The sequence below is a fragment of the Notolepis coatsorum genome, assembly GCF_963971535.1.
Source record: "Notolepis coatsorum genome assembly, chromosome: 8".
Taxonomy (NCBI): Eukaryota; Metazoa; Chordata; class Actinopteri; order Aulopiformes; family Paralepididae; genus Notolepis; species Notolepis coatsorum.
Window position 1 is genome coordinate 98,214,571 of NC_140172.1, and position 20,459 is coordinate 98,235,029.

General features: G+C 42.7%; 1 protein-coding gene across 2 annotated transcripts in view; it reads right to left on the reverse strand.

The window, feature by feature from the left end:
• med13a (mediator complex subunit 13a) overlaps positions 1 to 20,459 on the reverse strand; it is a 211,346-nt gene that overhangs the window by 16,367 nt on the left and 174,520 nt on the right. For both annotated transcript variants that reach the window (XR_014619986.1, XM_084319688.1), the window contains exons 19-22: positions 15,315 to 15,507; positions 13,972 to 14,425; positions 13,179 to 13,410; positions 6,815 to 7,006 (exon numbers count right to left, since the gene is read on the reverse strand). Coding sequence is in view for 1 of the 2 variants with exons in the window: in XM_084319688.1 (XP_084175814.1) it covers positions 6,815 to 7,006; positions 13,179 to 13,410; positions 13,972 to 14,425; positions 15,315 to 15,507 (1,071 nt within the window). In the remaining variant the exon portion in view is untranslated. The remainder of the gene's footprint in view (positions 1 to 6,814; positions 7,007 to 13,178; positions 13,411 to 13,971; positions 14,426 to 15,314; positions 15,508 to 20,459) is intronic.

Here is a 20,459-nt window from a genome sequence, read left to right on the forward strand (position 1 = left end):
TTTCTTGATGAATAAAAAATGGAGGACCCTTATGTAAACAAGACAAATGTTTTTTTCTGGTCTTCATCCTCTTAGCAGTTGTTAGTATTGAGCTGTACTGTATTTACTCATTCTGCAATCTGTTAATAAAGTTTTCAATCAATCAATCAATACATTCTTGTGGACCTATACAACAGAGACAAGAGTTTGTGTTGAGCTCAGCTGAAATCTGACCCTAAAAGTTGAACCAGGAAGATTATGCAGGCCAAGGTGTTACTTTGGAATGTCTACAACCCCCCCCCCCATTTAAATGCAAATACTGTAGGCCAGGCAAGATGGACTAGTGCAAGCCATTTGTTTGTGACTACAAATGTCCCCACCTCCCATGCTCTGCTGAGGAACTTGATGTTTAAATTTATGTGTCGACTATTAGAGTACAAAACACAAGATAATATGTGCCATTAGTGATGTAAAACAAAGTTATACAAGGTACTGCTCTGATTTGTGGAAAACATTGGACACAATACATGGATACAGGGGGATATTGGGGACATAATATTAAATTCTGAGCAATTCAATCGTTTCTTTTATGGAGAGGACGTCTGACATTGATTGATTGATTGATTGATTGATTGATTGATTGATTGATTGATTGATTGATTGAAAACTGTATTAACAGATTGCAGAATGGGTACAATACAGTACTGTTAATACAAAGTGCCAAACTCTAAAATCATATGCTCCAGTCTCAGAATACAGCCACCGAATACTACATCAATGTTCAATTGCTTATTGCTACACAGGCAGATCACTAAATCAATTCAACAGGTGTTTGTACTAATGTCTCATTACCTTCAACAACCTTGCCCAGGTGAGTAGCATTGCAATACAATTGATAATCTCTTCACCACTACATAAAAGGCTGCTTATAAACCTGAAGAAAGGAGCAACATGGAGCAAGTTGGTGCAGCTGAGGTTGGCAACGAAAGACAGGGTCGTGGACGGGGTCGTGGTCATGGCCAAGGAGGCAGAAGAACATCTGTCTCAAATGAAATTATAACCACAATTGTTGACCACGTAATACAGTAAACCGAGGTCTAACACTGGCTGAAGCTGGCAGGGTGGTGCAGCCAAACCTGAACAGGTCAACGGTGGCATCCATTATACGATTTTGTTACTGTACACATTCTGTGTTACTGTAATAGCTGATAACGGAGTCTTCGAAAATATCCAGTCATTCAGCCTCACAACTATTGGGTGAACACCAAGTAACCCTTTTTTACTGTTCTTTACAATAGTTTGTTTACTGTAACTGTTTTTGTTTTTACTGTACAGTACAGAGCATTACTGTATGTATTTTTCTTTACTGTAATGATTAAACTTCAAATACTTAATCATATATTTTGTTTGTCTTTCATAAAGACACAAGCACTATACTGCAGTCTATCACAGGGGTTATGAGGAAATGACCATTGCATAGTCTATTTTGGTAACAAGTATATTGTGTTTGACCACATTATTTGATAATGACCGTTTGAAAAGTTGGGGGGGGGGGGGGGGCAATTGCATTGGGAAATGGTCTGAACACTCCCGCTACACACACCCTCTGTCTAGACCTGGAGCTGGGATCCCATTAGAGAGATCTCAAGGAGCTAGCCAGGCAGATAATTGAAAGAAAACGATGGAGGTTACAAGTTCCCTTGGCGCTGTTCTAGTGTTTGGTTTGCACTAAATGGAAAACTATACTACATCTCAATTACTTTCCTTCTCCCTGGCAGACTGAACACAGATGCAGGTAAAATGCCAGGTTAGAGCAGGTAACATCAGGTCAGGTTAGAGCAGGTAACATCAGGTTAGAGCAGGTAACATCAGGCCAGGTTAGAGCAGGTAACATCAGGCCAGGTTAGAGCAGGTACCATCAGGCCAGGTTAGAGCAGGTAACATCAGGCCAGGTTAGAGCAGGTACCACCAGGTCAGGTTAGAGCAGGTAACATCAGGTTAGAGCAGGTAACATCAGGTTAGAGCAGGTAACATCAGGCCAGGTTAGAGCAGGTAACATCAGGTTAGAGCAGGTAACATCAGGCCAGGTTAGAGCAGGTACCACCAGGTCAGGTTAGAGCAGGTAACATCAGGTTAGAGCAGGTAACATCAGGTTAGAGCAGGTAACATCAGGCCAGGTTAGAGCAGGTACCACCAGGTCAGGTTAGAGCAGGTAACATCAGGTTAGAGCAGGTAACATCAGGTTAGAGCAGGTAACATCAGGCCAGGTTAGAGCAGGTAACATCAGGCCAGGTTAGAGCAGATAACATCAGGTTAGAGCAGGTAACATCAGGTTAGAGCAGGTAACATCAGGCCAGGTTAGAGCAGGTAACATCAGGTTAGAGCAGGTAACATCAGGCCAGGTTAGAGCAGGTAACATCAGGTCAGGTTAGAGCAGGTAACATCAGGTTAGAGCAGGTAACATCAGGTTAGAGCAGGTAACATCAGGTTAGGTTAGAGCAGGTAACATCAGGTTAGAGCAGGTAACATCAGGCCAGGTTAGAGCAGGTAACATCAGGCCAGGTTAGAGCAGGTAACATCAGGTTAGAGCAGGTAACATCAGGCCAGGTTAGAGCAGGTAACATCAGGCCAGGTTAGAGCAGGTAACATCAGGTTAGAGCAGGTAACATCAGGCCAGGTTAGAGCAGGTAACATCAGGTCAGGTTAGAGCAGGTAACATCAGGTCAGGTTAGAGCAGGTAACATCAGGTCAGGTTAGAGCATGTAACAAGGCCTTTAACCTTGAACTGGAGAGCCTGGACTGGTCAGATGAGCTCAATGGTACACTGGTTGAAAAAACATGGCTTGGCTTCAAAACCAAATTTTCAACAATACTAAACAACATGGCCCCCCTAAGAACCACCAGGGTAAAAAATCACGCTGAGCCGTGGATGCACACTGAAATACTGACCGCTATGAAAGCCAGAGACAAAAAATGCTCTGAGTTTCGTAAAACTCAGTCAAAGCTTACCAAAAGCACGAGCAGTGAACTCCAAGCCCACGTGACTGAACTCAAACTAGAAAGAAACAGACTAAGAAATGACGTAAACTCCATGATCAAAACTGCAAAAAAAAAATCATCAATGACAAAACTGAGGAAAACAAAAACAAACCACGTGAACTTTGGAAATTACTCAATAATCAACTAGGCTGCAGTTAAAAACATAAAACCAGATTCTCAAACATAAACATAAAGACGGACAACACGCTCATCACAGACAAGCTGGATGTAGCCAATTACTTAAACACTTTCTTCACAAACATAGCCACAACACTGGTAAACAAACTACCCTCCCACTCAGGGCATTATGGGGTAGAACACATAGTAGCATACTACAAGAACCTAGGGGTCCACAAAGACGACTTCAAACTGGAAATGGTAACAACAGATGAGGTACTCAAAAAACTGAGCGCCCTCCAACCGAACAAGGCCACTGGCCATGACAACATCCCCTCCAAATTCCTCAGAGACTCAGCAGCCGCCATCACCCCAGTCATCACACACATAATAAACCTCTCCATAAAACAGGGACACGTCCCCAAGGACTTCAAAATTGCGAGAGTAACACCCCTGCACAAAAAGGGCAGTAAATTAGACCCAGGCAACTACCGCCCTGTTTCTATCCTTACCTCCATCTCGAAAGTCATGGAAAAAATAGTATACGAACAGGTCGAAAAGTACCTCGCGGAAAAAAATCGAATCTACGAATTCCAATCTGGCTTCAGAACATCCAACTCCACTGACACATGCCTTCTCTATTTGAACGACTACATCAAACAAGAGGTGGACGCGGGCAAATACTGCGGCATGGTCATGCTGGACCTACAAAAGGCCTTCGACACTGTCAATCACACCATTCTGATTGACAAGCTAAAAGCAATTGGTTTTGATAGTCTATACAATTTTTGATAGCTGGATACAATCCTACCTGGAGGGGAGAGAACAGATGGTGGAGGTAAACGGTACCCTATCCCCCCCCCCTCCCAGTGAGCTGTGGTGTTCCACAAGGAAGCATACTAGGACCGCTACTGTTCCTAATTTATGCAAATGACATGTCGTCAGCTTGTGACTGCAACTTGTTCCTGTTTACGGACGACTCAGTCCTGCTGGTCTCTGACAAGAACAAGTTACAGGTTGAAAAAACCCTCAGCTCGGAACTCTGCAGAATCTGCATATGGCTCGTCGATAACAAACTATCATTACACCTGGGCAAAACAGAGTCCATTCTCTTCAGAGTCCATGTCTCTTCTATTCAGTGTACATTGGAAGTTAATCTAAAAATGTTTCCTTGCAGCAGTATTATAAATATTTTGGGATTAATTTGAATGAAAATACACCCATTTTAATCAAAAACCACCATGACAATTAACCCTAACCAAAAAAAAGACAAAAGATAAAATAAGATGCCTAATCACGCTGTCACATACCATCAAATATCGCTATACCAGCAAAATAAAGAAAAATATTGTGATATCATATTTTAACTATATAACCTAGAAAGGGCTAAAGTACCATTTAAATGCTATTGCTAAGGGCACTCTGTGAGCGTCTGTTCACTGCTTCATGATCGTGCTAGGATGCTAACACTAGCATTTTCCTGGCCACTTTACATTTTCACACTTATTACTGTACATTTGACTGTATATTTATGTATATATTTGGCTGGATAGTTGTATATTTAAGATTTTAGAATGTATATACTACCAGAATGTATATCCCGGACCGTATTTTATTCTATTTTATTCTTAGTTGTAATATTATTATATTCTTATTTCATTTTAGTCCTAACATCTTGATGTTTATTGTAGTTGAATGTGAGCGATCTGTAGTGCTGAATTTCCCTCAGGATTATTAAAGGATTTCTATTCTATTCTATTCATTTTAGGGCTGTCTTAAATACTTCGAAGCTTCGTTCGATGGCACAAGCTTCGAACATTTAAAAAAAAATCGAAGTTACATTTTTTATTTTTTTTTACTTCGATTTTTCTTTTCTGTTCGAAGCTTGTGCCATCGAAATAACGTTTATCCATTCAACTAGCTGCTGTACTGCTATGGTAGCTAGCCTAGCCGCAATGCTATGGTCAATCCCATTCACGTTAGCATGTAAGCTAACAACAAGAGCGTTAGGTTTAGTCTCTCACTTTTTGAGAGACATAAACTCTCCACTCTTGGTGGTACATTGTGTTGATGACTCTGCCCCCCCCTTAACAACTGTTTGTATTGAGCCGTATTGTATTGTACCCATTCTGCAATGTTAAATAACGTTTATCCATTCAACTAGCTGCTGTACTGCTATGGTAGCTAGCCTAGCCGCAATGCTATGGTCCATCCCATTCACGTTAGCATATAAGCTAACAGCAACAAGAGCGTTAGGTTTAGTCGGGATCATCCCTATGTTCCCCGGGTCCTATGTTCCCCGCTTTGATTGATTAATAGATTGAAATTTTTATAAATTTTTATTATTTTATTAATTATTAATGTCCGCCTTGTTTCGAACGGTTAAGATTAGGCCCTCTTTCTAACTGGTTAAGGTTAGAGTTTGGAATCAGGGCTGGTGGTCTAAAATTTTCAATCAATCAATCAATCAAAGCGGGGAACATAGAACCCGGGAAACATAGGACCCGGGGAACATAGACATGCTCCCGTTTAGTCTCTCGCTTTTTGAGAGACATAAACTCTCCACTCTTGGTGGTACATTGTGTTGATGACTCTGCTCCCCCCCTTAACAACTGTTTGTATTGAGCCGTATTGTATTGTACCCATTCTGCAATGTTAAATAACGTTTATCCATTCAACTAGCTGCTGTACTGCTATGGTAGCTAGCCTAGCCGCAATGCTATGGTCGATCCCATTCACGTTAGCATGTAAGCTAACAACAACAAGAGCGTTAGGTTTAGTCTCTCGCTTTTCGATTTTAATTTTAAATTTTTTACTTCGATTGTGTGTGTGTGTGTGTGTGTGTGTGTGTGTGTGTGTGTGTGTGTGTGTGTGTGTGTGTGTGTGTGTGTGTGTGTGTGTGCATGGGGCCATTGGGTGGGGCCATGTAGAAATGCATGCAATACATAAATAAATATGAATCTCCATATATGAAATAGAACATTTAGATAAGGTGCTACTGAGATGTTTTGGTGAGTTCTTTGTTTTTTTGTGGAAGTAGCCCTTCTTAAAAATGCATGAACATTCACTGATAATTGGTCTCTAGTGGAGTCTACAAGGTCTACATTGCCGGACCATGTAGAATCCGGACCTTGTAGACTGACATAAATCTGTGCATAGTTTAGTCTACACAGGCCATATTTCAAATAATCAAAATCTTACTTCATTCATCTTAAACATTCTTGATTTGGGGGATTGGTAGTTCCCATGAAATCTGAAGTTGTTCAAATGACAACAGCGATCCACCTTGAATTAAATCACACAGCCGAGTGAAACCTTGTTGGCTGCGTCACAGTCACGAAAGGGGCTACTTAATTAATTAATCCAATCCACTTTATTTATAGAGCACATTTAAAAACAACAAAGTTTACCAAAGTGCTGTACAAGTCCCACAACATAAGATAAAAAAATATATATATATTAAATATTTTTTTAATCGAAGCTTCGAATTAAAATCGAAGCTCGGCCCCGAAGCTTCGATTGCCAAAAAAAGCTTTGAAGGTCAGCCCTAATTCATTTGAAGTTGTTGTTCCTTTTACAGGTCAGTCAATGCACAACACATGTCACTATTCTTACTAATGCCTAATACATGGAGGTCAAAACAGCATCTCTTGGAACTCGGCTAGCCGGTATGCTTTACCTCCGGGCTCTTCAGTGCCGTGTCGATGGCCAGGCCGGGGCCGAAGCCCGTCAGCGACTTGACGTTGGTGGAGGCGGGCAGCGGTCGTCTGCATTGGGCGAAGACCGAGAAGGCCAGAGACTTGAGGTGCTGGGCGTAGACGTGGCGCTCCTCGCCCCGGACAGGTTGGAGCAGGTACTGGCAAGGGATGATCTGAGGTGGACAAGATGTACACGGACTTGTGAAGGAGCAAAACTCGCTATGGGAACTGGATTAGACTAAGGCCCTTGTTACACGCAGTGTTTTTGTGCTCGTTTTTATACGTTTTTGAATACGTTTGCTGTCCCTGTTACATAGAAATGACGTTTTTGCCGGATACGTTGTGGCCCTAATGAAAACGCAAAATTGTGTTTTCCGTTTTGGAGTAGGCCTAGCGCCAAAACTCGCCGACAACATGTGTGTAATCTGCACGGAGCCGTTGTTGCCAAAACGCCCATGCGCAGTAGATACCATCTGCGTGCCCTTTCGGTGACAGCAGAGCTGTCCCAAATAGCTGCAGCTACCATGTGTTGTCAAGTTATTGTTATAAGGACCCCAGTCCAAGCTACAACAGTCTGCATTCCCTTAACAATTGTTTGTATTGAGCCGTATTGTATTGTACCCATTATGCAATATGTTAAATAAAGTTTACATCCATTCATTCTGCTAGCATTACCGATTGCATGAGCAGCTGGCTAACGTTAGCTATCAGACCCTGTTAGCTCAGCGCTCCTCTTTCAATCTTAACAAGCATTAAACTAAATGGCCCAGTCATCTATTCACCTTTGTTTAATACACACAGCGTTGTCTCTAATGTTATCTAGCTACTGATAGCTCCCGATATCATCAGTTTGGTGGTGGCTAACTAGCGTGAGCTAACGTTAGCTTCTAGCCACAATGCTATACTGTTATAATGGCATATTCCATTCACGTTAGCATGCAGCTAACAATGTAGCTAACAACATCACTGATCTTTTTTGAGACTAAACTATCCGCTCTTGGTGGTCACTTGTGTTGATGTTAGTTTTGTTTCATCAACAAATTAGAGGCAGAACACACAGTGAATGTATCCGTTTTGTTTATTGCACTTTTATTACACTTTTCTGAAGAAGAAGTGCTGCATTGGGTAAATAGGCAAAGATGGCGGCGCCCGCCTTGTTGACATTTTCTTCGCAGGAAGTGTATTGGCACATTCAAGTTCTGATTGGTTGAAAATTGCCTTCATGTTCGCCACCTACTGCCACCTACTGCTTTGGCAGTGTACTACATCACTGTGCTCAGGTGACAAAACGAAAAGTGTGACTCGCCTCCCGCTACGTTGCGGCGAAACTCATCTGAAAATGAAACGAAAATGAAACGAAAGTCTAACCGCAGCCTAACGTTGATTACACACACACCCAGCTCCCCCCCCCCCATCTCTCTTAGGCCCCATCCACACGAGCGCTGGTTTTAATATAACCATGATTGTATGTGCGCAGTTGTACTGTTCGGCCACACACAACCGGGGATTTGCTACACTGCAACTGCGGTCTTTGAAACCGGTGCCCAGGGTGAAGTTTTGCGGTTTTGCAGTTGCGTGTGGGCATAGCAACCGAGGTTATTCCCAGTGTTTACAGCAGAGCTGTCGCAATTATTTCCCATGTTCACGGCAGACCGCGGGGTAGAGAGATTAGAGCAGAGCCAGCTACACCAGTGTTTACAGCAGAGCTGTCCCAAGTAGCGTTATATGAAAATGATTGTAACAAACTTTTGTTCAAAACGTATCGTCTGTGTTGAAGAGTGTTGTGATCGACTGATGTCTGTTGACGCTCAGAGAAAAATGTAGCTGCAGCTAAACTAAACTCATGTGTTGTCAAGTTATTGTTATAAGGAACCCAGTCCAGACTGCATCCCCTTAACAATTGTTTGTATTGAGCCGTATTGTATTGTACCCATTCTGCAATGTGTTAAATAACGTTTGCATCCATTTCATATCGGTAACGTTACCACATTACGTTAGCATTTAAGCTATATACTATACATGGATATAGCCATTCACATTAGCATGTAGCTAACAACACCGGCGGTCTTTTGTGAGACTAAACTATCCGCTCTTGGTGGTAAATTGTGTTGCTGATGGTTTTGTTTCATCAACAAAATGAGAGGCAGAACACACAGTGAATGTATCCGTTTGTTTATTGCAGTTTCTTTCTTTGCTGAAAATATATGTTCCGTTGGCAAAATTATCAATAGGGTCCAGCTGTGTTTCTAAACAGGAAGTTTAGTGAGCGTTCAGCCTTTTCTGATTGGTTGAAATGGCCTTCATGTCTGAACAACATCGCCGCCTACTGTTTTGGCATTGTACTACATGTAACGGTTGCTGGTGCCGTGGGTACGCAGTTATACACGGTTGTTCACCTGTGTGGACAGAGTTAATTTTTTTCAAACTTCGGTTATATTAAATCCAAACGCTCGTGTGGACAGGGCCTTACTCTTCCCCCACAGACTCTGGTCTAAGACCCCCTCCCCCCATTGACACACACACACACACACACACACACACACACACACACACACACACACACACACACACAGTCACACACACACACACACACACACACACACACACACACACACACACACACACACACACACACACACACACACACACACACACACACACACACACACACACACACACACACACACACACACACACACACACACACACACACACACACACACACACACACACACACACCATCACACAGACACACACTGCCACTTTACTTTACTAACTCACTGCCACTTTACTGCCATTATTTAATTTGACTGCCATTATTTATATTTACTATGTACCACTGCTGCTAGAAGATTTGCACGAAGTCCTCTTTTACCTCTATGTTTATTTCACTCATTAATTTAATTTTTAGCTACTGTTTATATTGTATATAGTCCTGTATATTGTGTGTGTACATTATGTCGTATATGTTACTCTATGTTTATAGTGTCCTATATGTTACTTTATCTTTATATTAGATCTTTGTATATACACCGTGGGAAGGGGGGAACACAATTGAATTTATCTGAATATCTTGCACATTATGGGAAATGACAATAAAGTTCACTTTGATCAAAATAAATATGGTTAACTAACTACGTACGTTCCACAACATGTATAAAAACACAGCAATTTGAGAATAGACACTTTTGGAAAAGCAATGTGATTTACTAGAAGAAAAAATAAAAACCATGACTTGGGAAAGAAAAGGACAATTTTATGAGATCATTGGGCCTCATTCACCAATACTCTTCTTATTATTTTTCATATATTATCAACCCGTTCTTAACGTCCAAAACGGTTCTTACCCAGGTGTGTTGAATGATGAATCCCACCTGTTCTTAAATCTGTTCTAACAGCAATATACTGTATAATCCATTTCAGAAGCAGAATGCACGCAATTGACCAATGGTAGGCTTTTTTTTTTTTTTTTCTTTTTATGTTTCCCATCTGGGTAAGAGTTTCTTATCTGGGTAAGAGTGCTCTCGACCACTCTTAGAATTTGGTCTTGCCTAAGAGAAAAGCAAAAATAAGAAAACATTGCTGAATCCCAGGTAAGAACAAAATAAGAAGAAATGCTAGGTGGGCGCTCCAGTAGCACACCACATAGCGTGCTGAGTCACGAAGCGGTTGTCCCGGGTTTGTTTCCCAGTCCAGGCGACCATTTGCCGCATGTCTTGTCCCATTCTCCCTCTCTCCTCTATCGATCCTGCGTGGCCAGAAAAAGCTGTAAAACGCTAATAAAGAAATTTAAGAAGAAGAAATGCTAGTTAAGAACAAAATCTGTTCTTATATCGCTTTGTGAATGAGGCCCATTGTGTATAATGTGAATTAAAATCTCCCTAACCATGACGTTTTGATAGGTCGTCGGTCTGGACTCAGTCTGGAAGAGGGATATACCAGACCTGGAAAAAGATTTTGATTGGCAAGAAGCCTGGGCAAATGTTCGACTTGCATCAAGGAACCCGGACCATCAACAAATCAATCTTAACTATATTCACAGGACATACTTGACTCCTATAAGACTGAACAGAATGGGTCTTAAACAAGACTCCAAATGCTCCTTATGTACAAATGGGGACGAGGGGACATTTATACACATGTACTGGGACTGCCCACCAGTTAAGATATTCTGGAAAGAAGTGACCCAGCAATTATCAAATCTCTTAACTCTGAATATACCTGTACACCCCTCTGTATTACTGCTGAATGATGTTTTTGAGTGTGCAGTACATATACAGCTAAAGAGATTGGTTTTATCTGGTATCACAGTGGCTAAAAAGCTGATAGCATCACGATGGTTTCAACCGGAAAAAATTTGCCGGAAGGTCTGGATTCTTACATATCTCAATGTGATTTATCTAGAAATATCTACAGCAAGAATTTTGGGTCTCAATGAATCCAAAATGACAATGTGGTTAGAAGTGGTGGAGAGAATAAAAGCTAGCATATAATGGTAGTGTCTGGTTAGCTGCGAGTGATAATGGATGGATTATCCAATGGGGGGTCCGGGGGGGGGGGGGGGGGGGGTGCGAGCTAGAGCATATGTGTGTAGGGTATTAGATAGCAGGTATTAGGGGTATATCTTGTATAAGACATTTAACTAAATGGTGATTTCATTGGATGTGCACTGTTAATTAATGCTTGTATATCTAATATTGTGTTGTCATGTTTGTTTATGTGTTTGTTTAAAAAATAATAATAAAAAAAAAAACGAAAAAAAAAGAAGAAATGCTAGTTAAGAACGAAATCTGTTCTTATATCGCTTTGTGAATGAGGCCCATTGTGTATAATGTGAATTAAAATCTCCCTAACCATGACGTTTTGATAGGTCGTCGGTCTTATATTACCTGTAGGCTACTAGGGTTGTCACGATACCAACATTTTAGTTTCGATACTATACCAATATTAATTTCGATACTTTTCGATACTTTCGATACTTTTCCTCAAAATCTGAGAAAAACTCTCAGATGTCATTATTGTTCTTTATTTTAAAACACAACAATGAACAATGACAAGAATAAATAAATTCAATTAAAACTTTAAAAGCAATGGCATTCAAAATGCTGGAGAACTTTTTTTGCACTCAAAACAGTTGCTGTACAAGGTTTCTGAACCCAGCTTTCTCAACTGTATACAGTATATATTGGAACTTAGTCCATGCAGATGAACTCTGCGACTGCCCTGTTGAGCCTTTTATCATCTTTGGACTAATTTGTGTACTTTATATGCTGCTCAAAAAAAGCGGAGGTTAGGTTGCTTCTGAGTGGGGGGAGTCACTCTGTGAGCCAAATGCAGCAGACTTCTGTAGTTAAAAAAAATTCAAGGGGTAGAAAAAGTATGGTTGTATTATTATACATTTGTCATAGCAGAGGGCCTAATTAGTTTGAGATACCATAAGTTACCTAGAAAACATTTTGATGAGTGAGACTGATTATAGCCTATCATAATCTAGAACTAGGTTATGTCATATTGTAGGCTGTTTAACAAAAATGTAATAGATTTCCGTTGTCTTTACAGTATGTATGAACCATTAATGGGCAATTGTCAAATGTCTCTGTATAAATCACGTTTGTGACTAAGCTATAGAGATGCTGTGTTTACTAGCTTTCAGCATGGCAGTTTAGGCTATGTATAGCTTATTATTAGGCTTTTCAATTTATTTTCTATTCTTGCGAATAGCATTGTGGACATTTTCTAATGCTCGTATAAGGAACTGTAGTCACGAGAGCTAGCATAGCCCATCCAATGAACGTTGGCATCAACGGCACGACCACAGCACTGACAGGAGCCACCACAGCACGCAACGTCAGCCACCACAACCATCGACAATCGCAGCGAGGATCCCCACTGATCAACGCCAGCTAGCCAGCACACGCTGCCAGAGTAAACTCGGCCAACGTTAGCCCACACAGCTAGCGAACCACAACTCTAGCCAAAGCCAGCTAGCCAACGCCAATCAACAAAGATCCTCACCGCGACTGCCGATGGCCACGACAACCAACGCGCCACAGCAGCCCCCATCAGCACTGCAGTCGTGCCACCGATGCCAACACTCGCCGGACGAGCCATGCCAGCTCCCGTCCCAACTAGAGTTTGTTGTTCTTCATTCCAGAAGGTTGCTTCCGGTAAACTAGCGCAACGTCACCACTGACAGCAGCGCTGTGCTCCAATAAAAAGGCATTCGCATGCATAAATGAATATTTTTTTTTAAGTACCGTTTTTTCCCAAACGCAGTATAGTATCATTTCAAACACTCTAGTACCGCGGTACTATACCAATACCGGTATACCGTGCAACCCTAACCTGTACTGAGATGGAGTTGCGTATCTGTGGGGGCAGGGACTGCAGCATCTCCAGGTAGCAGCGCAGCAGACCCAGGGTCCACACGCTTGAGTGGGTCGACACGGGCCCCAGGGCACCGTCCGCCTCCTCGTACGTGAAGGGGTCCACGATGTAGACCACGATGGCCGGCGGGTACGTGATAGCGTGGGACTCGCCGTCCGTGGGCACGCCCACCTTCTCTCTCTCCAGAGTGCTGAGCGGGGGAAGTAAGGAGAAGACGTGGAGAGAGGCTTGTTATTGAGAACGGTTCCATCTTACAGTACTGGGGTTAGCAGCTCTGGTCCTAGTGTTTGGTTCTTCTGCAGGTTGTAGCACTAAAATGTTAATATTTGGATACTTGGTTATGATTAGCCCTTTCACTACCACACTATCAAATGGTTAACCCTTTCACTGCGACAATACAGAAGGTTAACCCTCTCACTGCCACACGACAAAGGGTTAACCCTTTCACAACCACAAAACAGAAGGTTAACCCTTTCACTACCACACTACAGTTAACCGTCTGTAGTGCGGTGGTGAAAGGTTAACCTTCTGTCGTGTGGTAGTGAAAGGGTTAAAGCACTACTTCTAAACACTGTGCACTAGGCGCTAGGGTTTGGGGGGAGGGGGAATCGAGAGGAAAAAGAAAAGGTGATAATCAGGATTCTATATTGTAAGATAAAAAATGTATCCCCAAATTCCCCAAAATGTATTTTAGTTTTCAGGCTTGTGGTACGTTTTATAAAACGTCTCAGGAGTGTACATGATGTCGTACCTCTCTGGAGGCTCAACAGGCCCCTGGGGCTGGCTGCCAGGGGCGTCCCCTGAGGTGTTCTGGGTACCAGCCTGCTGGCCCAGCTGTCCGCTCTGGGGTCCACCTCCCTGGCCGGCCACGGTCCCGAAGGGGGGGAACGAGCCGGGCTTGGCCGACTGTATCCCGCCACCCGTCTGGCCCGACGACGCCACCAAGCTGTTGGCACTGTTGGCCGCACCGGAGCTGTTGCCAGGCGCGTTGTTGCTGTTATTGTTGCTGCTACTACTGCTGCTGTTATTGTTGTTGTTGTTGGGGAGGGAGGAGCTTCCAGAGGTCACAGAGCTCTGTTGGCTAGCAGAAGAGGACGAGGAGGAGCCTGTCGACTGTGCGGATGAAGACTGGTCAGGCGAAGGGGGCGAGGGGGCGGGCTGTATGAGGAGGGAGCTGTCCAATGGCTGTGAGGCGAGGTATGGAGCTGAGGGAGAGAGAGAGAGAGAGAGAGAGAGAGAGAGAGAGAGAGAGAGAGAGAGAGATTTCGATTAATATGAAAATCGAGCATTGTGCAAGAAAATGGGAGAGAAGCTGCCAATTCATTCCATTTCAATTCAGCCTCCCACTGACGTGTCAAATACCCACTTTCTTTTTTAACAGTCAAGCTTCTCAGGCTCAGAACTAAACCAAGCAGCGTCAAAAAGGTGGATATTCAGGAACGAGAGGCGACTAAAGCCATGCATTTAACCCTTTCACTACCACACTACCAAATGGTTAACCCTTTCACTGCGACAATACAGAAGGTTAAAAACCCTTTCACTGCCACACTACCAAATGGTTAACCCTTTCACTGCGACAATACAGAAGGTTAAAACCCTTTCACTGCCACACCACAGAGGGTTAACCCTTTCACAACCACACTACATAAGGTTAACCCTTTCACTACCACACAGTGTGGTAGTGACAGGTTAACCGTCTGTAGTGTGGTAGTGAAAGGGTTAACCTTCTGTAGTGTGGTAGTGAAAAGTTAACCTTATGTAGTGTGGTAGTGAAAGGTTAACCTTCTGTAGTGTGGTAGTGAAAGGGTTGACCGTCTGTAGTGTGGTAGTGAAAGGTTAACCTTCTGTAGCGTGGTACTGAAAGGGCTAACCTTCTGTAGTGTGGTAGTGAACGGGTTAACCCTTTGTCGTGTGGCAGTGAAAGGGTCAACCTTCTGTATTGTCGCAGTGAAAGGGTTAACCATTTGGTAGTGTGGTAGTGAAAGGGTTAAGTGAGGTAAAAGAACCAGAGACACATGTGGAACCAGACAAAGAGCCCCGTCTCCCCTCCCCCGTCTCCCCTCTCCGACGGCCCGGTCACCGACACACACGTACCGAGTTCGTGGCGGCACACCTGTGCGTAGAGCTTGAGCTTGGTGAAGGCGGCGTCGCTGGCGTCGCTGGCGGCCTTCAGGAACCAGTCGCTCACCGGCTGCTCCGCCAGCTTCTTGGCAGCGGTGGCGCCCACGTGCACGATGCCGTCGGGGTGGCCTTTCGAGATGGGCCGGTGCTGCCCCAGTCGGCACGACTGCAGGACACACACGCACACGCACACACACACACACACACACACACACACACACACACACACACACACACACACACACACACACACACACACACTGATTGAATATACTGTGGCCCTGAAGGCGTTCATATGAGAAGATGACTGGAGGCAAAAGGCTATTTTCAGCTGATCAATAGCTACTTTAGACACTCGAGATTCTCCAGCAGAGAAATGACTTTCCTCACGTCTCTCATTGGAGAATAACGTATTGCTTATTTGTGGTGTTCCTCCAGGTGTGTGTTTTTGTGTGTGTGTACGTGTACGTGCAAGGCCAGATTAAGACTTCAGAGGCCCCTGGGCCAGATTCTTGTGGAGGCCCCCCCACACACACATACACACGTGCACACACGCACAGTGGCGTTTTTATATGTCACTTTAAAAAATATATAGAATATTTAGAAGTGGTGGGCTCTGAGGGCCAAGCTAAAAGGACTTTGATCACCCCTGCCCACTTTGACAACCTAGGATGGCTTAGAGTAGACGACAAAGTACAGCAACTTGCAATGGGCCTGGTCTACAAGATACACTACACGACCAAGGTACCCATGTACATGTCAAAATACTTCCCAAAAGTCAGTAAATACCACGATCACAACACCAGAGGGAGCTCCACAAATCATGTTAAACCCAGATTCGGCTCAAACAAGGGACTAAACACGTTTCACAATTATGCCACATCAATGTGGAACGCCCTACCCAAAGCTGTAAAGGAATGTGAATCACTACCCACTTTCAAAAACACTCTCAAAGAACACCTACGGGAGACTGCAATTCGAAACTGGCCCCTGTAAATGTCCTAACACAACCCCCTCCAATGTACAGTAAATGACCAAGTATGGTTTTGTCAATATTCCAATGTACAGTTTTGCTTGTACAGTTGTACAGTGTCCCCCACCCCCCCAACCTCACCCCACCTACCCAACCTCCTCCAATGTACAGTTTCTACGTCAAATGTATATACTCTCTTTTCTGGACTCTTTTCGTATCACAAACAGTACTGTATTTGCAAATCTGGTATGTCATAAATGTATAGATGTAGTAGCAGTACTGTCTATCTGTATGTCATGTATGTCATATATGTTATGATGAATTGAAAATGGGGGACCCTGATGTAAACAAGATGAAAGTCTTTCTCTGGTCTGCATCCCCTTAACAATTATTGAGCTGTACTGTACTGTACTGTACCCATTCTACAATCTGTTAATAAAGTTTTCAATCAATCAAGAAGAGAAGAGAAAAGAAACACATCATGTTTAGATGGGGGGATGGCGCCATCCTCAGGAAGAAAAAAAACATGCACACACTTTGGAGACAAGAATATAATATTAGAATAGTAAGCTTACTTTTACGTGAATGTCAATTTAAATTATAATTAGGGAAGGGAGGGGGTTGAAATGTGTTTTTGTCCTGTGTTACTGTCTGTGAATGAATGAATTAATGAAAATTGTATTTAACAGATTGCAGAATGGGTACAAATAATACAGTACGGCTCAATACACACAATTGTTAAGGGGATGCAGACCAGAGAAAGACGTTTGTCTTGTTTACATCAGGGTCCCCCATTTTCAATTCATAGTGATATGTATGACATGCACAACATACCGTATATAACATCGTGACATTTATGGCATAGGGGCATACATGACATACAGGTATATAGTACTGTTACATTTGTGACATATATGATATGCAAATATACAGTACTGTTACCCATAGATCCTGACAGAGAGTATATACATATGATGGGGAGGGGACTGTACATTAGGAAGGGGTGGGTGGGTGGGAGAGAAATATACATACGGTGGGGAGAGAATATATACATTACATACAGTGGGGAGGGGACTGTCTATTAGGTGGGGGTGGGTATGTATGTATGTATGTATGTATGTATGTATGTATGTATGTATGTATGTATGTATGTATGTATGTATGTATGTATGTATGTATGTATGTATGTATGTATGTATGTATGTATGTATGTATGTATGTATGTATGTATAGGGCGGCTAGGTGGTGTAGTGGGCAAGGCACTCGCCACCAGTGTGGAGACCCTAGGATTCGCGTGTTCGAATCCAGCTCTCCACATTGTTTTCAGTTTAGCTGGTCGTCCGCAGTAATACACATTGGCCGTATTACGGGGAGGGAAAACTGAAGGGTGGGGATCGAACGTTGTGAACAAGCGACTCCTACAAGTCGGTTGGTGCGCCTGCGCAGTAGAATCAGGAAGTGTCGGGGGCAGCGTGAGCCTCCCACGCGTTACTCCTCGACACTGAGAGATCGAGCTGCGCAGGTGAAAAGATGCGACTGCTGTTACCTCAAGTACCGGAGGGGACTTGTGCTATGTATGACTTAGTCCACATTGCAGCCGGCTTGTGGGAGGCAAGAAACAGCGTTCGTGACAGGGGAGGGTTGAATTGGATGATACGAAATTGGGATGGGAGAAAATATAGAAAAATGGGAGAAAAAGTGGATCAAAAAAAAAAGTATGTATGTATGTATGTATGTATGTATGTATGTATAAAAGAAAAGAAATACAATAGAAATATTGACTGACGTATAAGCGACTCTTTCGAAGTTGGTTAAGGTTAGAGTATGGAATCAGGGCTGGTGTTCTATCGCCCTGCTCTAAGACAAACTCTAACCTTAACCAACTTCGAAAGAGTGCCTAAGTTTAACCGGTGAAAGAAAGAGGCGTCACACGATTGGCGCTACCAGAAACGTCAGTGGCCTATCAGAGCGCAGAACGCGAACGCGGAACTGGAAATCCTTTGGTAAAAGTATTCAGGCGTCGGGGCTGGGATGTGGAGATGCAAGTTTTGACTTTTTATTGCTGTTTTTACCTCAAACGGAAAACCTCAAACTCTTATGAAGAGGAGAAAAAATACTCAAGATTAGCCACTTGCAGACGGCAGGGTGTGACGTACTGTATATTTTAGTTGATGAAAATTTTTTGTTGACAAAATATTTTAGTTGATGAAATATGTTTTCATTTCAGTGTCACAGTATGACATCGATCTCCAAAATAAGAAAAAAAATAAAAATAAAATGTGGGGCCTCTAGTGACGAGGGGCCTCCAAATTTTTTTTAAATAAAAGTTAAAAAAGAATAAACAAATATTTGGGGCCTCTAGTGACGAGGGGCCTCCAAAAGGCCTCGAGTGACGAGGGGCCTCCAAATTCTTTTAAAATAAAAGTTAAAAAAAGAATAATACTAATTTGGGGCCTCTTGTGACGAGGGGCCTCCAAAAGGCCTCTTTTTTTAGGCTCCTCATCACTAGAGGCCCACAGGCCGCGGCCCGGTCGTTAATCCGGCCCTGCGTACGTGTGTGTGTGTGGGTCTGCTAAAATCACAGCATTCGCACCTGACAGAGCATTCGCGAGGACTCTATAGTTATGCAATAAAGGTAAACCCTTATTTGTAAACCCTCATCTATTAGGCCTGCCCCCTCTTGGTCAATTGATTGGTCTGAATTGACTAAGACTTTATTAATTGATTTGCATGCTCCCCCCCCCCCATGCTGAATGTGATACCGTCTGAAAAAGCACATCTCTGGTAAGCATGAGGTTTAAGGAGGTCTTTCTACACGATCGCATGTGGAAAGTACTTTCCCAGCACTATTTTTCATTTTAGGGCATTTAAAAGGATACAAAAAAATCTGATCCAATATTTATGGCTTACAACCAATTTCCGACAATTAGTTACACTTTAGACTTTAGAAAAAATTCTATTTCTTTATTCAGAACTATTTGATCATGGATGAACAACACTTTCAATGCGAATGGTTGATTTGAATTTCAAGGACTTTTTAAGCACCTCCAGCTAAATGTGATGAAGACCAGGGCCCCGTTCCATGTACCGGGATAACCGAGTTAGCCGGATAACTTTAGCTGGATAACTGGGTTAGCCTGACTTTCCGATTTCATGTACCTGGATTTTCCAAATCACCATGACAACATATCCAAAAGTTTGAGCCTGGTCGAAAGCAGAGTTCAAGTTCAAGTTAGCCTGAACTATCGCCACGCCCCCGCAAAGAAGTGACAGCCCGTTTCCTGAAACTATTCCCACAGTCTACGATCTGCATTATACCATTCTGAATTACGTTTTTGTGCTCCATTCTTCCAGAGGGGGCTTTTGAAATGTAAAATAGACCCAAAATGCTGATATTAAATTCACTTTGTCCTAAATAATGCACGTTATATATACCGTGGCGACGGTGGCGCTCGCTCGTGCGATGTACACATGATGTGGTTATTTTAATTGTAACTGGGATTAAGATGTCTGATGAGATGCGCTGTTTGACGGATTTGAGAAATTGAATGAGCCGTTGACGTCACATTAATGAATGAGGATAAAGAGATAAACTTCATTCAAAACAAAGGATATTCTAAACACGGGTCTCTCGTTCATTAATGTATAAACAATGAATTTATCCCATCTGGCCCAGTGGCCCAGCGGTAGTGCTCAAGCCTCCCAATCCACTGACTGGGGTTCAAATCCCCGTGTTTCCAATATGATTTTTTTGAATATAATATTAATGATTATACGCCAAAGTAGCCTGGTTTTAAGTTAAAATATTATAAATCTACATGCATTGAGGATGTCATTCTTTATATAGCTCTCAACGTGCACCAAATTGAATTATTCCTATATTGCAAAAAGAAGGACCCCGGTCTTGAACCCGGGTCGTCCGTGTGGAAGTCAAAAGAACAACCCGTTGGACCACATTGGAGATAAGTTAAATATTGACTATACATCAATCAATGGGCAAGAAAGCCGTCTCGTAATTCTGTATAACAGTTAACTAGTTATTTTCGCTAGCAAGATCTCATTTGATTATTCAATCCAGCAGGCAAGTTTAAAGAAATATAATCTGATTGATTGAGGTAATGAGGGACTTAGAATTAGCCTATAGA